Source organism: Podarcis liolepis, assembly GCF_965112155.1.
Source record: "Podarcis liolepis genome assembly, chromosome: 10".
In the NCBI taxonomy this organism is placed as follows: Eukaryota; Metazoa; Chordata; class Lepidosauria; order Squamata; family Lacertidae; genus Podarcis; species Podarcis liolepis.
Genome location: NC_139562.1, coordinates 63,018,713 through 63,038,967, shown reverse-complemented (window position 1 = coordinate 63,038,967; position 20,255 = coordinate 63,018,713). Strand labels below are relative to the sequence as shown.

The 20,255-nt window shown below is 41.8% G+C and overlaps 1 protein-coding gene across 2 annotated transcripts in view; it reads left to right on the top strand.

The window, feature by feature from the left end:
- The first annotated feature begins 12,244 nt into the window (after window positions 1-12,244).
- IL17REL (interleukin 17 receptor E like) overlaps window positions 12,245-20,255 on the top strand; it is a 49,899-nt gene continuing 41,888 nt past the window's right edge. The window contains exon 1 of one of the 2 annotated variants that reach the window (XR_014516603.1): window positions 12,245-12,631. Coding sequence is in view for 1 of the 2 variants with exons in the window: in XM_083463611.1 (XP_083319737.1) it covers window positions 12,536-12,631 (96 nt within the window). In the remaining variant the exon portion in view is untranslated. The remainder of the gene's footprint in view (window positions 12,632-20,255) is intronic. The other variant, XM_083463611.1, reaches the window with a different exon arrangement.

The following is a 20,255-nucleotide window of genomic DNA, read 5'->3' as shown; positions in this document are numbered from 1 at the left end:
TAGATAAGTTCATGAACATACCAACAAAAGGTAAGTTCGGTGTTATTCACAATACCGAGAGATGCTACTAGAGTTGTAGATAGATGTTAATGAAGTTGTAGATGACAGGGTGCTGGCGTTTTGCACCTGTTTCGCCCTGGCAGTCCAAATAATCTAGAGGCCACTGTTTGCCTCCGATGGGGCCCTTTTAATTTTGGTAGCAAACTCCCAAGATAGTTTTCCAGGCTGCTTCAGTGGTCTAATCTCAAAGTCTTGATACGTATATTGAAATTCAAACCAAATCTTATTAGAAATAGCTTAATGCACTTCTAAATGATCAATTAAATCAAAAATACATATTCATTATGCATAAAATCAAACTTACTACAGAAATTTATACATATACTTACATCTTATAGAGAATACAGTGGTACCTCGGGTTACATACGCTTCAGGTTACATATGCTTCAGGTTACAGACTCCGCTAACCCAGAAATAGTACCTCAGGTTAAGGACTTTGCTTCAGGATGAGAACAGAAATCATGCTCTGGTGGCGCAGCAGTAGTGGGAGGCCCCATTAGCTAAAGTGGTGCTTCAGGTTAAGAACAGTTTCAGGTTAAGAACGGACCTCCGGAACGAATTAAGTACTTAACCCGAGGTACCACTGTACTCTTTCTTGGCTTAAGCTTAAGAAACTGATTTGCTTAGCAAAGTACAGTGGTACCTTGGGTTACATATGCTTCAGGTTACAGACTCCGCTAACCCAGAAATAGTACTTCAGGTTAAGAACTTTGCTTCAGGATAAGAACAGAAATTGTGCTCCGGCAGTGCGGCGGCATGGGAGGCCCCATTAGCTAAAGTGGTACTTCAGCTTAAGAATAGTTTCAGGTTAAGAACGGATCTCCAGAATGAATTAAGTACTTAACCTGAGGTACCACTGTAACCCTGTTTAGATCTGGATATAAATACACTCCTTCATTACTAATTGCTCAGCAGGTGTTTAACATTGGTAAAAAATGAGGAGGTGTAGGAAAGGATGAAGGCAATGGTGAGGTAGATGCTGACAATACATACATCATATGTATTTCACATACGGATTTCAATGCCCATAACTATGGTCAAATCTATACAATCTTTGTGGGCAAATGCTCAAACCTGTCAGGTGCACAACTGCCAATGTAGGAGTGAAATCTGAGATTGAAATGGCTCAGTCAGGGAAGAATTTGAACCTCCCTTGCAACTGCAGGCACGTACAGGAGCCTTCTTCATGTTTTCAAAACCCTGGTAATCAGAAATCTGGCTGACAGCGGCGGAGCAAGTCAGTCGGGCACCTGGGGCACTGCCCTGCGCCCAGGGGCGGGGCCAGCCATCCGTGGGGCGGGGCAAGACGGGGCAGAATGCTCCGTGGGGCTTCCGAGGAGTCTGCCTGCCTCCTGCCACTCAGCTGACCTACAGGTGGGCGGACCGTTTGGGCAGCGCAGAGCCTGTGCGTGCCCACACCACCGCGTCTCTCCCAGGCAGTGACAAGCCCAAGGTCACCCAGCAGTTGCATGTGGAGGAGCAGGGAATCGAACTCAGTTCACCAGATTACGAGTCCACTGCTCTTAACCACTACACCACACTGGCTCTCAACACCTAATCCGTTCCGGAAGTCTGTTCCAAAACCAAAGCGTTCCAAAACCAAGGCACGCTTTCCCATAGAAAGTAATGCAAAACGGATTAATCCGTTCCAGACTTTTGAAAACAACCCCTAAAACAGCAATTTAACATGGATTTCAGCATCTAACGAGACCATTGATCCATAAAATGAAAGCAATAAACAATGTACTGCAGTCACATAATCAATCCATCAGTGGCTGAACTGGGTTCCACACAGCCACAAAAACAAAACAAAAAGAGGTGCAGAAGCAAAAACACAAAATAAATAGCAAAAACAGACAGACCTCAGCATAACACTCAAAACAGAAGTGTGGCAGTCAAAACGGAGCACGTTTGGCTTCCAAAAAAGTTCGCAAACTGGAACACTTACTTCCGGGTTTGCAGTGTTCAGGTTCCAAGTTGTTTGAGTACCAGGGCGTTTGGGAACCAAGGTACCACTGTAAAGGATAATATGGAGCACCCCAGTTTTCAAGCTATTCAGTTTCAGTGCAGGATTCCGAAAGCTTTGCTATATATCAGTTATACGTATTCCAGTGGTCTCAAACTGTAAGCCCTGTCTGTGGAGCACTGCTGACAGGGTAAGACCACAGACTTGGGCACACTTGCCAAGGATTGAGTTCCATTAAATTCAAATTGGCTTGCTTCTGGTCGACATATATACGATTACACTGCAAAGAGGTGTTTCTGTACTAAGAGCAGCTATTTCTGTGGGGCTAGATTTGCTGATTCAGACAGCAGGTGGCACCAGGCTTTGTATGACGGCTCTGTTTCACTGATCTAGGAACAGGGAAAACTGCCTTATAGCAAGTCAGAACACTAGACTATCTATCTTTCAGGGTGGATAAAAATAAATGATTTTTAAAAATAAATAAATCAGATTTTCTCGATTTAAATCAGATTTTTTAAAATAAAATGCTTTTGGAGGAAACTTATCTTCCTAAAGTTAATTAAATAGAAAAGTTACATTATAGTCCAAAGGCTATTCCTCAGGAAATAACAATTTGTTTTAAATTTTTCCTGTGTGCTAAAACTCAAAGATTTTTTAAAATACTGTAGTTTAATCACGTCAGTTAACAAACATGGCTACATATGCTATAATGTTATTGTTTTAGTTAAATAAATTGTTTAAATTGTTATTAAGGAAATGATTATTTTTCTCCTTCCAATAACGTACAGCAGAAAAATTGTCCAAATATAAACAGTTAACTTATTAAACCTCACAATAATTTCACAATTATCTGTGTATTTCTCATAATATAACCAAATCAGTAATTTTTTATATAACTGTAAAAACTACTCTGAAAATTTATTATTTCAAAAATGAAACCTTCATCTGGTTGTAAATATTAAGATCATACCAGCAAGAATGAGTCTTTCTGTAAAAAAAGAGATTTAAATCAAGCCTTACTGACTAGTGATTTAAATCAGTTTGATTTAAATCAAACACACCCTGCTATCTTTATTGTCTAATTTTATCGGGTTTCAGGCAGAAATCTTTATAGCCCTTTGTGCTCTGCCACAAAGTTACGACCTTTTTCCTTAAATGAGACCTATTTCTAGTTATGCGTTATACTCAGAGAACACCCACTATGACCAGTTCACTTAAGTCCATTGATTACTTTGGATCTACTCTGAGAAGGACTTAGATGACCATCACCTTAGATTTGTAACCGTGCAATGTGAACATAAGCATCTTTACTCACTTCCAGTAGGTTCAAAAGGATTTACACCTTAGTAAGTATGCCTAGGATTGCATTTCTCTTTTAAATGGCATTAGCCTTCCTTCCCACAACATCACATTGCCGATGGATGTTCTTGAGGAATGAAGATGGACCACAAATAAAGCAAGATTCTGTTCAGAAATGAAACTGCTTGGCTAAGTCGCTATGACAGATCTCTTATTTGTGGAATCAGAATATTTACAGTCCACTTCACAAGATTCCTTGAAATTTGGATTGCAAATGTTTGAGATCTTGACTGCAAGCATTCTTTTTACCTTGGTCTTCATATGAACATGTGAAATATTGTTCCATCTAATCCAGTATTGACTACTCTACGGTGTCTGATAGCAGTGCTTCAAAATCATTGCCAGGGGACTGAATTGGGGACAAAACGTTTGTTCCGTCAGTTCATTTGTGGAGCCTGTTTAATCGTTAAATCTGGCCCAAATTTCCCTCCTTAACCATCTTCATTCACTGTTTAATGTGCTGCCTGCTGAGAAATCTCATCCTTACAAAGCTTGGAAAACAGACAGAATAGCCAAATGTTTGCAATAAAATATGCACTGGAAGTTTGGGAAACATGTTGTTATCATGTTACTCTGCCCTTATCACTATTTTACATGCTGAGAAATAGAGCGACTGGCAAACTCTGAACTGAGTGGCTCCAACCTTTGGATGGAGGCTCTAGTTAATTCAGATCCATGTCAAACTTCAAGTAAAATACATGGGCATCTAAAATAGGCCCTCAAAGGACCCAAATAGCTTGTGTGTGTTTGTGAATAATTTCATATCGTTTGTTTTAAGTCACAGACATAAGGGTAAAGCAAAAAGTGTAAACTGAGGCCATTGTGGGCCCAATGGCACCATGACAACATGTTACTACCATAATCGCATGTGGCTTTTGAAAGAAAGGCACAAGATCTCCTTAAGTAGGCATCAAACTTAGACAGACTTTGAAACAATAATTGTACAGAAGAATTATGGGATACACACACACACACACACACACACACACACACACACACTTCAGAAACTGTGCCTATGTGTTTTATTTCCCCACAAAATAATAGTGTTCGGTGGTTCCTATGTACTGAGCTGAATCTTAGAACAATAGGGTCCAGAATGCAGCAGTCTGTTTGGTCCGCAGGCGCCACCTAATCCAGCTCCAGGTGGAAGTGAATCAGCAACCTGATTGGCCTGCAGGAGCAGCCAATCAGGCTTCTGGAGGAAGTGAATCCACAACCTGATTGGCCTACAGGAGCAGCCTGGAATTAGCCAATCATGCCCATTGTGTAAATAATGTATATATAGCTAGATGTTTTGGGGAAAGTTTCATTCATTGCTACTACGAGCTGAATAAAGAGCATGAAATTCACACTCGACTCCGAGTATATTTCAGTGTTGGTGGTGGTAAAAATTTGTAAAAATTTTTGTAAAAATTTAAGCCAGAAATGCATTCACGCATCTCTGTTTTTGTATCCAGTTTGTGCCTAAGGATGCCACATCAGTCCTTGCTCAACTGGGAGCAAGTACCACTGAATTCAACAGGACTTCTGAGTAGACATATTTACTGTCTACTGTCATAGCAAAAGAATGCACTGGCTGAAACTCTGAATATCTTTCACATGATGTACTGAGGTGTATTGAACAACCTAGGAAAACATGCCATTTGCACTAATCACAGTTCTACCTGAGGCTCTCATTGTAGCAGAAGACAATTTGAATGGGTGGTCTTCTGGCCAGGTTTTTTTTTATATAAAAAATATTTATACTTTTCAGGTTTATACATTTCATTAATTTTACAATCATTTTAACATTTCAAATTTTGACTTCCTTCTCCCTCTTTCTGTGGTTCCTTAAATTTATTTTTTATATATCTTCTGCATATCCAATTTCATTTAATTTGCTCATCTAATTATCTACTTTAAATATATACTGCTATTAAACTGCAGGTTATTTCAATAATCCTGCCAATGTTTTTATCTGTTTGCAATTTATCTGTAAATATTCAATAAACCATTTCCATTCTTTTATAAAAAAATTGTTATCTTGATTTCTTATTCTTCCGGTAAGTTTTGCCATTTCTGCATATTCCATAAGTTTTTGTATCCATTCTTCCTTTGCTGGGGCTTCTGCTTCTTTCCACTTTTGGGCAAGTAGCATTCTTGCTGCTGTAGTAGCATGCATAAATAATTTTTTATAAAATTTAGGTAGTTCTTTCCTTATAATTCCCAAAAGAAAAGCGTCTTTTTTTTTAAAACAAAGGTTATTTTGAACATCCTTTTCAATTCATTATATATCATTTCCCAGTAAGCTTTAACCTTACTACAAGACCACCACATATGATAAAAAGAACCTTTCTCTTTACATTTCCAACACTTGTTTGATTTAGATGTATACATTTTTGTCAGTTGACTTGGTGCCAGATACCAACAATATATAATTTTCAAATAATTTTCTCTTAAACCATAACATGTTGTTAATTTTATATCCATATTCTGCAATCGTTCCCATGCTTCCATGTCTATATTATGACCGATATCTATTGCCCATTGTATCATTGAGGATTTCACTTGCTCATCCTTTTTCTCCATACCAATAATATTTTATTACTTTAGACAGCACTTTCACATGACATTCCAACAGGTCTCTCTCCCGTTGTGATATTTGTCTTCTGGCTGGTATTTATGCACAACAACACTGTTTTTTTTCTCGCTGGCCAAATGAAGGTTGCATACAAATGTATCATTGTGTTTGGCACATTTTATCATTCATGGTGGTCTTGCAGAATAATAAAATAATTCTTGGAGATGGCTTATAACAAACTTAAGAAAATGTTTAAATGTTTCCTAAAAACCCAGAAGCTTTTCTTCTGGGAATAATAACAACAGAAATCCCAAAAAATCACACTACATTATGGATGGATGTGACTACAGCAGCCCAAAATCTGGTAGCACAAAACTGGAGAACAGATGCAGCACATTCAAGAGAAGAATGGCACCTTAAAATGCTAGATTATACAGAACTCACCAGCATGACAAACAGATTAAGAAATAAAGACGATAAACTAAAAGAGGACTGGATATGATCTATAGATTACATGGGAAAATACTATAACAAGAAAATAAGTGTAACAGACTGAAAAAATACTCAGCAGTACTAAAAAAGATTGGCAAGTTAAATTATTGGAATATGCTGAAATTGCAAAATTGACAATGAAACTAAGAGGAAGAAATGACAATGAATTTAAGGGAAATTGGAAGGACTTTATTGCATATATACAGAAGCAATGCACACAGGTTAATACATTAGCAAGATTCTAGAACTACTTGTAATTACATTATGAATGGATAATAAGTAATTCTAATGGTTCTTTAATTTACAGTGGACATGCAGTATGTTGACAAATAATGGAACCAAGTAAGAGACTAGGCCGGGGAAGTCATTTTTTTCTACGTTTTTTCTATGTTTGGTTATGAATTTTTATTGTTATTGGGTTTTTTTGGGAGAATCAATAAAATATTATAAAAAAGAAAAGAAAAAATATTCAGCGTGGACATGACAAAGTAATAAAAACAATTTAGTAGAGTAAGTAAAGGCAATTTGAAAAGATATAGATAGGAAACCAGGGAAAGATTGGAAGGGGAGTTAAAGTCAAGGTATATAAGAGTGGAAGAATAAGTTACGTTATTACTCATATACATATGTGTTGTATTTAAGTTATTTTTTTTCTCTTATTACCTTGTACCACAGTATACACTGATGATGTAATAAACAATTTAAGGTCTTATACAGTGGTAGCTCGGGTTAAGTACTTAATTCGTTCCAAGGTCTTAACCTGAAGCACCACTTTAGCTAATGGGGCCTCCCAGTGCCGCCGCGCCGCCGGAGCACAGTTTCTGTTCTCATCTTGAAGCAAAGTTCTTAAGCCGAGGTACTATTTCTGGGTTAGCGAAATCTGTAACCTGAAGTGTATGTAACCCGTGGTACCACTGTATACATAATAAATGTTCATAAATGTACCAACCAAGCACAAACATAGATATGTGGACCACATGTTGGAGCAGCACAGGAAGACCGCCCTGAAACCATTTTGACTCCCAAACTGGCCAAATGTTTTCTCTGCAAGGAGGGAGGGGGTGAGGGAACCTTCCCATTGTCTCAGGAAGTGGGAAATCACCATCTCAAAGGAATGGCCAGACTACCAGGAAAGGCAATCAGATAAGGCATTATCAGATAACCCGGCAGACAGGAAAAACAACATTCAAATTTCTGTTGTAGACCACCTTTTCTGTGATGTAGGTATGATGTTTGTGGGGGGGGGGGTCTTGGGTTACACCCCTTCTGTGATGTATGTATGATGTATGGAGGGGTGGTCTTGAGCTCCAGGGCAGGGAATTTAAAATGTCTATATAAGGGCAGGCACACCTTGGTTCTGGGTCCTCCTCCTTTTCTGCGTGTGAGGGGAGCACCCTGTTGCAACAGCTTTAATAAAGATCAGGCTTACTAGCTGCTTTGCTTCTCAATATTCTCTGGTTGGCCTCTGTTATTTTCTCCTACCAATAGGGAACCCACGTAAGGACTCTATATGGGCTCTTGGATACCCCATAAAGGAAAAAGGGCAGATTTTATTTACAACAATGATATGATTCAACAGAGACATCACCTTGCCAACAAAGGGCTGTATAGTTAAAGCCATGGTTTTCCCAATAGTGATGTATGGAAGTGAGAGCTGGACCATAAAGAAGGCTGATTGCCAACAAATTGCTGCTTTTGAATTATGGTGTTGGAGGAGACTCTTGAGAGTCCCATGGACTGCAAGAAGATCAGACCTATCCATTCTGAAGGAAATCAGCCCTGAGTGCTCACTGGAAGGACAGATCCTGAAGCTGAGGATCCAATACTTTGGCCACCTCATGAGAAGAGAAGACTCCCTGGAAAAGACCCTGATGTTGGGAAAGATTGAGGGCACAAGGAAAAGGGGACGACAGAGGACGAGATGGTTGGACAGTGATCTCGAAGCTAACAGCATGAGTTTGACCAAACTGCGGGAGGTAGTGGAAGATTGGAGTGCCTGGCGTGCTCTGGTCCATGAGGTCACAAAGAGTCGGACATGACTAAACAACAACAAAACATGATTCAACAGAAAAGCAAAAGCAAAAACAAATGTATCGCAGGGGCTTTACTGTGTGGTTGGTGGGAACAGGTCTTTGCTTGCTTAGGGATTTACATAGAAGTCGTGGTTGATCATTACCTGGGAAATGGCACAAGAAAGTTAATGTTTGTTACTGGTGCTGTGCTAAACACTTCTAGCCAGAAGTCAGTCCCACTGAGTTCAACAGGGCGTGCAACTGGGTAAGTAGGTTTAGGTGGCTCTGGAAGAGGTAATGGTTAGATGGTCTCTGGATATTTTTGGAATGGAAAAGCCATTAAAGTGCAGCAGATGTGACACATCACACTCCAGCTGATGGAAAGAAGAAACGTGTGTGTGTGTGTGTGTGTGTGTGTGTGTGTGTGTTTGAGCAGACAGTGAGATTAGAGTTGAGAGCTAAGAAAGGACTGCTGTGTCGTTGAAGGTGCATGAAGCACCATTCGGTGTTTCTTTTTAAAAAATACAGTGGTACCTTGGGTTCCATACGCTTCAGGTTCCATACGCTTCAGGTTACAGACTCCACTAACCCAGAAACAGTACCTCCGGTTAAGAACTTTGCTTCAGGATGAGAAGAGAAATCGTGCTCCGGTGGCATGGTGGCAGCAGGAGGCCCCATTAGCTAAAGTGGTGCTTCAGGTTAAGAACAGTTTCAGGTTAAGAACGGACCTCCGGAATGAATTAAGTACTTAACCCAAGGTACCACTGTATGTTTTTATTAAAGATTTTCTTGAGCTGCAAAAGTATATACAGTATATCATCTCTGTTTTCAGATCACAAAGTTCTGCCTACAGGTCAGTTATATTTGATGTGAAACATTAATGTTGTAGACAATACAGCTGTACCTTGGATCCCAAACGCCTTGGTACTTGGACGTTTTGGCTCCCGAACGCCGCAAACCCGGAAGCAAGTGTTCTGGTTTGCGAATATTCTTTGGAACCCAAACGTCTGATGGGGCTTCAGATTGGCTGCAGGAGCATCCTGCAGCCAATCGGAAGCTGTGGCTTGGTTGTTGAACCTTTTGGAAGACGAACGGATGTCTGGAATGGATTCCGTTCGACTTCTGAGGTACGACTGTATAAGGTTGGGGGGAGGAGAGAAGAGAGGTGGGGTAGCAAATGTTCATTCTTTTACACAGTGTATGTGTGAGGTTTTTGTGTCAGCGTCACATGGATAGTTTCTCTTTTTATTCATTTATTAGTTTTCATTGGCATTGGGAGAGGTTGGGGGGTGGGGAGCCCATGCCATGGATTTTTCTGTCATGAGCTTTGTTTGTGTGTGTGAGGGGGGAAGGGGTTGTTGGGTCAAGTTAGGCATATAGATTCATATGCTGTAGGTGGGTTCTTCTTCTTGACTTGTCAGGTTGTGAGTTTAATAAGGGGGAGCCACAATGGGGTGAAGGCATCCTCTTTTATTTGTCCTTGTGTTAGTGCTGTTTTATTGAAGGTGTCTGCAGCAACGTTCCACTGATTCATTAATACAGTGGTACCTCGGGTTAAGTACTTAATTCATTCCGGAGGTCCATTCTTAACCTGAAACTGTTCTTAACCTGAAGCACCACTTTAGCTAATGGGGCCTCCTGCTGCCGGAGCCCGATTTCTGTTCTTATCCTGAAGCAAAGTTCTTAACCTGAAGCACAATTTCTGGCTTAGTGGAGTGTGTAACTTGAAGCATATGTAACCTGAAGCTTATGTAACCTGAGGTACCACTGTACTGCATTTGAAGTGGGTTTAGACATTATCCTGCTTTGTCGGTTATTCTGTGATACATCCAGTGCCCCTTTTTCCTAAAAAAAATATGTTTAGAGGTACAGTGGTACCTCGGGTTACATACGCTTCAGGTTACATACGCTTCAGGTTACAGACGCCGCTAGCCCAGAAATAGTTCCTTGGGTTAAGAACTTTGCTTCAGGATGAGAACAGAAATCGGGCTCCGGCGGCGCGGCGACAGCACGAGGCCCCATTAGCTAAAGTGGTGCTTCAGGTTAAGAACAGTTTCAGGTTAAGAACAGACCTCTGGAACGAATTAAGTACAGAACCAGAGGTACCACTGTACTCTCATTTTGACTCAAGATAATCACCTTTTAATAGTTCAAATTGGGAAAAATAAATACAGTACAGTCATACCTTGGAAGTCGAATGGAATCCGTTCCGGAAGTCCGTTCGACTTCCAAAACGTTGGGAAACCAAAGTGCAACTTCTGATTGGCTGCACAAAGCTCCTGCAGCCAATCGGAAGCCACAGAAGCCCCATCGGACGTTTGACTTCTAAAAATAGTTCACAAACCGGAACAGTCACTTCCCGGTTTGCTGCGTTCGGGCGCCAAAACGTTCAAGAACTAAGCTGTTTGAAAGCCAAGGTACGACTGTCAATGGACAGAAGTACAAAGATTCAGAAAATGTTTAGGGGTATGCGTCCCCCCAGAAAAAAAGCTCTGTGTGCATCCCTTGTGTTTTCCCATTATTATACCCCCACTTTAATTCTGACAATTCCATTACCCATTCCCCCACTATATCCAATTATCCCTCTCTCTCTTTTCTTTCTTTCCTGAGTGCAGTTTAGTTGCACTAGGATACTATGCCAGTATACAGTGGTACCTTGGGTTACAGACGCTTCAGATTATAGACTCTTCAGGTTACAGACTCCGCTAACCTAGAAATAGTACCTCGGGTTAAGAACTTTGCTTCAGGATGAGAACAGAAATTGCGCAGCAGCGGCGCGGCACAGTGGGAGGCCCCATTAGCTAAAGTGGTGCTTCAGGTTAAGAGCAGTTTCAGGTTAAGAATGGACCTCCAGAATGAATTAAGTTTTTAACCTGAGATACCACTATACAGTGGTACCTCGGGTTACATACGCTTCAGGTTACAGATGCTTCAGGTTACAAACACCGCTAACCTAGAAATAGTACTTCAGGATAAGAACTTTGCTTCAGGATGAGAACAGCACGGTGGCAGCAGAGGCCCCATTAGCTAAAGTGGTGCTTCAGGTTAAGAACAGTTTCAGGTTAAGAACGGACCTCTAGAACAAATTAAGTTTTTAACCCGAGGTACCACTGTACTTTCATTTTAAAACTTTCTACCTTTTTACAGTGGTACCTCAGGTTAAGTACTTAGTTCGTTCCGGAGGTCCGTACTTAACCTGAAATTGTTCTTAACCTGAAACACAACTTTAGCTAATGGGGCCTCCTGCTGCTGCCGCGCCGCCAGAGCAAGATTTCTGTTCTCATCCTGAAGCAAAGTTCTTAACCCGAGGTAATATTTCTGGGTTAGCGGAGTCTGTAACCTGAAGCGTATGTAACCTGAAGCCTATATAACCCAAGGTACCACTGTATCTTCCAGCCATGCTTGCTGTGCTAAACCATTGCTTGTTTCTCCCAAAAGCAGAATGCTGGTGTCTGGCCTCCATAGGCAAGATATGGGAGTGGCTACATCACCGAGAAATTGATATATTTTGGCACATTGCCGAGGGACTTTTGTGCTCTAAAGCATTAGAAGCCGGAGAAAAGAACTGTTTATAGCATTGAAAGTGAACACGAATCCTTGCATAACCGCCTATCTCTGTGCTCACACTTTTTTTCCAATTCATGGTAATAACTTTAAACTTTACAACCAAAATTATGATTAAGGCAAAATATTTACACAGTGACTCAAAACAGTAGTAAAAGTTTCTGTGACTAAGCAAGTTTGATTCAAAATTTTAGCTATTTGAATTTAAGAAGGAAGATGACTGTCTGGGATTTCACTTCCAGAATCTTGTGAGTCATCTGGCTGGAGTTGTTTTAAAATACAAGGGGGGTTGGTTTTTTTTTAAAAAATCGGCCTTGCACGTTGTTGTTTTTTTAAAAGAGGAGGAGTCAAGCTGAAAGAAAGAAGGATGTGCTTGTACTCATCATATCACAGTATTTAAACTTAGTTTCTCAGAGTTGAACAGCTGTTTCTACGGGAGAAATCAAAGGGTAGCTTATTTTAAAATACTGTAATCATAATTTTAAAAACCAGAAAAGAAAAAAGCTTTTTATAAAAGTAAAGATGCTATTTAAGTTGCAGATTTTTGCAATGTTTTGGGGAGCTTATGGCTATCAGCTCATTCCCAGGATTGAAGAGTGTGGACTGACATGTTCTCAGGTATGTTACGGTTTCCTCTATATCTGTTGTCTCTGAATAAGTAAATTAAATGCTGATAACTGGAAGCACCTGATATGAAAAACTTCTTACATGTGCCAGTTTTCAGGTGGGGGCTGTGCATTTCAACAAAAAGAAATGTATATTCCGTTGAGCTTTCCCTAAAAATGTAAAATAAAAGCATAGGGCAATAGCCAATGTTAATTATACTCTGAGTAGACCCATTTAAATTAACGGTATGTTCTGGATATGAGCAGCATTCAGAGAGCACCCATACAGTGTTGCAAAAATTCATAGAAACCTTTTTTGTGGCTGCGAAAGAAAATTATCTGCATTTTGAAGTTAGCAATGCTGAACTCTTTCTGGTTATGTTTGATACTAAATGCTTAGTAACACAAGCTTTCAGGAACTGTTACTTCCAAATATTAAAAATATAAAAGAGGAAATGAGAGAGAAAAAACAGACAGATATAATTCAGTCCATATTAGGATAGTGTGCAGATCACTTTGATGCTGGTCATATTTGCTTATAAACTATGAACACTGATGAAATTAACAAAACATTCGTGCCTAAACTGAGCACAGAATTGTTTTATATCCTCACTGACTATCTGCTTTCATATAAAGCGCTCATTGATTTATATGATCACCAGGAGCTGGAAAATAAACTAATTTAGGTCAAAACTTTAAACTCAGTCATTCCTGTGGGCTTGTGCACTTCTTAGGCTTGGGCTGTGTACTGGATATAAATGAGATAAATAAACAGCACCACTACAACCATGTCATTTTCAGATTGAATGACTGCTTTAAGAATACTGACTTTTCAAGGTATCTCCACTTGGGGGCAGTCCTGCAGATATGCTGAAGTGGAATACAATTCGAGTAGTGAAACAAGGTTGAGTGGTTTATGAAAGCAAAGTTTTCAGCTGAGAGCAACACGGTGTTAAGAAGTGCAGTGAGTTTGCTAACAGCAGGTAGCTGCAACAAAATGTTGCCATACATTCTTTCTCATAACAGGATAGGGTTTCTGCTAACCAGTCCTTCCAAGCGGGTTACAGTGGTACCTCGGGTTAAGAACTAATTCGTTCCGGAGGTCTGTTCTTAACCTGAAGCTGTTCTTAACCTGAAGCACCACTTTAGCTAATGGGGCCTCCCGCTGCCGCCGGGTGATTTCTGTTCTCATCCTGAAGCAAAGTTCTTAACCCGAGGTACTATTTCTGGGTTAGCAGAGTCTGTAACCTGAAGTGTATGTAACCTGAAGCGTGTGTAACTTGAGGTACCACTGTATATGCACACCCCCTCCCCCTTTTAAATGATTGATCCTCAGCACTGCAAGGCTATTCAGCATGGACAAAGGACTGGAGTTCGGTAACAGATTTCCATGTCAAAGATGCCAAGTTCAGTACATGTCATTTTTAGGGATGGGGGAGTCTGAAATCTTAAAGAGCTACTGCTAGTCCTTATAAGCAGTGCTCAGCTAGATGGTGGGATTTGTGCGTGGGTAGGCAAACTAAAGGGATGCGGGTGGCGCTGTGGGTTAAACCACAGAGCCTAGGACTTGCCGATCACAAGGTCAGCGGTTCGAATCCCCGCGACGGGGTGAGCTCCCATTGCTTGGTCCCTGCTCCTGACAACCTAGCACTTTGAAAGCACATCAAAGTGCAAGTAGATAAATAGGTACCGCTCCGGCGGGAAGGTACATGGCATTTCTGTGTGCTGCTCTGGTTTGCCAGAAGCGGCTTAGTCATGCTGGCCACATGACCTGGAAGCTATACAGTGGTGCCCGGCAAGACGAATGCCTCGCAAGACGAAAAACTCGCTAGACGAAAGGGTTTTGCGGTTTTTGAGCTGCTTCGCAAGACAAATTTCCCTATGGGCTTGCTTTGTAAGACGAAAACGTCTTGCAAGTTTGTTTCCTTTTTCTTAACACCGTTAATACAGTTGCGACTTGACTTCGAGGAGCAACTCATAGAACGCGGTGTGGTAGCCTTTTTTGAGGTTTTTGGTGATTTTTGAAGCTTTTCCAAAACTTTTCCGACACCGTGCTTCGCAAGACGAAAAATTCGCTAGACGAAAAAACTCGCGGAACGAATTAATTTTGTCTTGCGAGGCACCACTGTACGCCGGCTCCCTTGGCCAGTAAAGCGAGATGAGCGCCGCAACCCCAGAGTCGGCCACGACTGGACCTAATGGTCAGGGGTCCCTTTACCTTTACCTAGGCAAACTAAGGCCCAGGGGCCAGATCCTGCCCAATCACCTTCTAAATCTGGCCTGTGGACGGTCCAGGAATCAGCGTGTTTTTGCATGAGTAGAATGTGTGCTTTTATTTAAAATGCATCTCTGGGTTATTTGTGGGGCATAGGAATTCGTTCATCCCCCCCCCCCAAAAAAATATAGTCTGGCCTCCCACAAGGTCTGAGGGACAGTGGCCCGCTACTGAAAACGTCTGCTGACCCCTGTGGGTTATCACATTTACAGAAAAAGGGCTAAACTCACTGGGTAGTTTTAAAAGTTTGGAACAAGCTGGATTTCTTCCGGAAAACTAACATGAATCAATTATGATTGCTCTTGTTGGATAACAGGAGTCACTTCTCGAAGGGCTGATTCATCCTTCATTTTGGGTGACTTGCTGCTTGTTGACTCCCTCCTGCTCAATGTGACTTGCTCTCATTGGAAGTTATTACGAGGTGATGACATCTGGCGATATGTCGAAATCTCATTGCTATTAATCTGTAACGGCTCCTTCACACATGCAATTCATCAGGCGATGCACATAGTTGTTAATTTCTTATACGATAACTAGGTTTCCCCCTCTTATTTTTAAAAAAACCAATGAAAAAATGAAATGAAACGTTTTCCAAAACTCAAACAGAGCGCACTGAGTTCCTGCAAATACATCACGACGTAGTCAGATATTGTACAGTGGTACCTTGGGTTAAGTACTTAATTCGTTCCGGAGGTCCATTCTTAACCTGAAACTGCTCTTAACCTGAGGTACCACTTTAGCTAATGGGGCTTCCTGCTGCTGCCGCGCCGCTGGAGCACAATGTCTGTTCTCATCCTGAAGCAAAGTTCTTAACCTGAAGCACTATTTCTGGGTTAGCGGAGTCTGTAACCTGAAGCGTATGTAACCTGAAGCGTATGTAACCTGAGGTACCACTGTATACCTAAAGAATGCAGTGCCTGAATTCACCCTCAAACATACCTTTCTTGAGCAACTTGTGTCACGTGTGAATTTTGTTCATATGGGATAGAATATGGAAGAGAAATCAAAATGACATTGCTGCCCATGAAGGTTTTATATCTGTGTTAAAAACAGAGGTAGCAAACATCAGGGCTTTTTTAAAGTTTGGGAGGGCAGTGGTATAGTGTGTCGGGGCAGAGGGGCAATGGCCTCGGGTGCAAAAAGGCACCCCCACAACAGTCTCCTTCATGTGACTGAGTTCCTGCCGCCTTCTGGAACCGAGGGGAGTGGGGAGGCAAGCCATACCTGCACTGGTCTTTTGGTTTTGGGGTGGTGCCTCTTTCTCCTTGTGGCCGGCAAGGTGACAACCCTTGGCTGGTCAAGCTGGGAGAGTTGCCAAGCTGTGTGGCCACCGCCATCAGCAGGGAGACACAACACTTGCCCTGCCCTGGGCACCAGCAACCCCTGCTATGTCACTGGCAGGGAGCAAACTATTTGGACTAGAAAGCAGCCCAGCTCCATCATAAGCAAGCAATTCCTTCAGGAAGTGTCTACTGATGAGAATGCCCTCGGATACATGTTTGAAATGCAGAACAAGTCCAAACTGACAGAGGAGTATTGGGAGATAATCATCTTAGGGTGTTCATTTAAGCACCCAGCAGTAAGACATTCCACTCATTAAATCAGTGGTGAAATTATACCCACTGCCATAATTTCAAATGTTTTAAAAATACATTAATAGAAGGGCTTTTTCCCTCAGTTGGAGCCATCCGGCACCTCTTTTCTTAGAAAAATAGCACTGGTTGAAAGTATGGTCCACTGATTTGGTTCTTCAGTTTCTGCAGAACAGTCATGAAATTCTGAAACTTTAAGGTTAATTGTTAAGTGAGAATTTTATGCGGACTGTGTTCTCATTTGGTTTGTTCTCTGTGCTCAGTCTGTATATTAATTATCACAGGGCACCCCCAGCCCACCCCCACCAGGAAGACTGACCTTTTCCTGCTTTTGCTTGTGTAGTTTTTTTGTTTCTAAAAGCAATACATGCGACGAAAAATGAAATAACTGCAAAAACTGGCGGCAAGCCTATTTTAAAGGTGTTGTAGGTGAACTAACCAGGTCAGTTCTTTTGGACCCCTGATAATTTGGCACCAAATGACACACTTAGTAGTGAGTAACACCCCCCCCCAACACAATGGGACTTGCTTCTGAGTAAACATATAGAGTATTATCTAGTGGAGTATTACAGGGAAACTCGATGGTTTTAATTGTATCCTTATGTTGCTTACTCTTTTTTCACAAGAATAAAAGTGCTAAAACGTGGAGCTCTCTTTCTCTCTGTCTCTGCCTCTCTCTCTGAAAGAATATGTAGAGGAGGAAATAATCAAGGTAAGCTGGGATTCCCCTGTCAGAGGAAAGTTTGTTTTAAAAAGCAGTCAATGAATCATGAGGGAGTTCTCTCCCTGTTATGGCTTTGGCCTCTTAACCTTTGTTATGGCTCACCTAAGTAGCCTGTAACCTGTGTGTGTTGAAACCTGCACAACATTAACACCTGGGGAAAGCTGTGATCGTCATAATTTATGGGCAAATACTTCTCAGTGGTTCGGGCTTGTGGCTTACGGCTTTAGGGTATTATTTATTTAGTTATTACATTTTCATACCACCCTGCCTCCAAGGCGGTTCACAGCATAAAAATACAAAACGGGAAAAACACAAAATACCAGTGGCGTAGCGTGGGGGGTGCAGAGGGGCCTGGCCGCACCGGGCACAACATCTGGGGGTTAGGGGGCGCAAATCCATGGGTTAGGGGGTGCAAATCCATGGGTTAGGGGGCGCAAATTACTTGCCTTGCCCCGGGTGCTGACAACCCACGCTACGCCACTGCAAAATACATAATGAAACAAGAACAAGTGATAAACCCGCCCTTCCTGCAAAGCATTTAAAAGACCATAGGATGTTAACCAGCCAAAGGCCTGGTAACAGAGAAACATATTCTCCCAGCTCCTCAAGATGTGTAGTGAGGGTGCCAGGTGAGCTTATCTGGGGAGAGCATTCCACAGACAGGGAGCCACCACAAAAAGGCCCGTTCTTACGTTGCCACCTTCCAGATCTTTCATGGAGGAGCCAAACAACGAAGAACCTCAGATGATGATTTCAGGGTCCGGGTCGCTTTATATGGGGAGAGATGGTCGTTGAGGTCCTGGGGAACTGAGCTTTATTGGTCAAAACCAGCACTTTGAACAGTGCTAGGAAGCTTAATGATTTCTCCAGCATCCAGCCTGAAAGCTTTCTTCTTCTTTCCCTTTCCTGTGTTCTGTTGTTGTTGTTGTTGTTGTTTAGTCATTTAGTCGTGTCCGACTCTTCATGATCCCATGGACCAGAGCATGCCAGGCACTCCTGTCTTCCACTGCCTCTCGCAGTTTGGTCAAACTCATGTTGGTAGCTTCGAGAACACTGTCCAACCATCTTGTCCCCTGTCGTCCCCTTCTCCTTGTGCCCTCCATCTTTCCCAACATCAGGGTCTTTTCCAGGGAGTCTTCTCTTCTCATTAGGTGGCCAAAGTATTGTAGCCTCAGCTTCAGGATCTGTCCTTCCAGTGAGCACTCAGGGCTGATTTCCTTCAAAATGGAGAGGTTTGTTCTTCTTGCAGTCCATGGGACTCTCAAGAGTCTCCTCCAGCATCATAATTCAAAAGCATCAATGTGTTCCTGTGTTCTAGAGGGCACCTAATCAGATCAAAGCTCTGCCTTGGTCATGCTTGACCTTTCAGACCAAGATGAGCAGGAGATGAGCGCAGGTTCCCATTGATCACTTGCGTTGGCAAAGATCCCTTGAGGCTCCTTACGCATCTTTAGTTCCAGCATTCTTTGCTGATGACCTACAAGTGTCTAACGAACATGTTTGCTTTGTTTGTTCTGTGCTCTATTAAAAGTCACAACTAGTCCCGAGAAAGAAAAGAGGACTACTTGGAGTTGCCCTTACTTGCCCGCATATTTCCATGCTATTTGAATCAGCAGTGGAATTTTTAAGAGCACAGGATTTTGTAGGTTAAGTCACATCAACACCATTCCTTTAAAGCACTCATACCGTTTTGAGGCTGAATAATAATAATAAAATTTTTATTTGCTGCTCATCTGACTGATCTACCCCAGCCACTCTGGGAGGTGCCCAACAAATTAAAGCACAACAAGACATCAGACACGAAGAGTCGGACACAGCTAAACAACAACAACAACAACAACAACAACAACTACTACTACTACTACTACTACTACTACTACAATTTATTACTTATACTCCACCCATCTGGCTGGGTCTCCCCAGCCACTCTCCGCGGCTCTTAACAGAATATTTAAAACATGATAAAAAAATCAAACATTAGAAACATCTCTAAACAGGGCTGCCTTCAGGTGTCTTCTAAAAGTCAGATAGTTGTTTCTTTCCTTGAAATCTGATGGGAGAGCGTCCCACAAGGTGGGCGCCACTAACGAGAAGGCCCTCTGCTTCCATGCACACCATACATTTAAAAGCACTGCGCTGGAATCCTGGAAACTGTAGTGTACAGAACTCCAATTCCCAGCAGGCTTAACAAACTACAGTTCCCAGGGAACTGTAGTTTGATAAGGTTGTAAGGAACCGTAGCTCTGCAAAGGGGATTCCCACAATTCTCAGCGCTGTTAACACAGTAGAGTTCCCAGGTTTCTCTGGTGCAAGCCGAGTGTTATAAGAGTTCTTTCAATGCATGATGTGGGTGACAATAGTGAGAGAATATAGCACAGTGGTTAGAGCAATCGCTTTACACGCAGAAGTTATTGGGTTCAATCCCCAACATCTCCACAGAGATTCCCTGCCTGAAATCCGGGGCAGCCACTGCGAGTTAGTGCAGGCAATATAAGCTAGATGAGCCAACAGTCTGACTCAGTCGAAAGCACCTTCCTATAACATTCCTATGATTTCTTTTTCTCTGAACTGTGTCAAGGGACTGTGTTTGACATCCACTCAGGGCTTGAATTTCATCCCTGCTTTTGGACTTATCATCAAAGGTTCACCCGACCCCAGCCTTCCTCCTCATTCTGGAATGTGCCTTCCCCAGGCCAAACTATTTATAGACCACAAAAGAGAGATTTTCTTCCTCCTGTGATTAAGTTAACGGCCTCAAATGGTTTGCAGGAGAAATGACATTGTTCTGCCACAGTTGCTGAAACAGAAATCTGTATCCTCTTTCTTGCAAATAGAATTCACCGGTCTGCCCAGTTAGCTACACAAGTGGCCAAAATTGTGGAAACCTTTTTGGGGAAAGTGTATTTCCGAGGTTTGATGGCTCATAACACCTGATTGGCTCTCTAAACACTCGTGCTCATTGGCTACATTCATTTTTTTAAAAATTTAAAAATTTAAATTTTATTAACATATAAAACACATACATACACATTTACACAATACACAA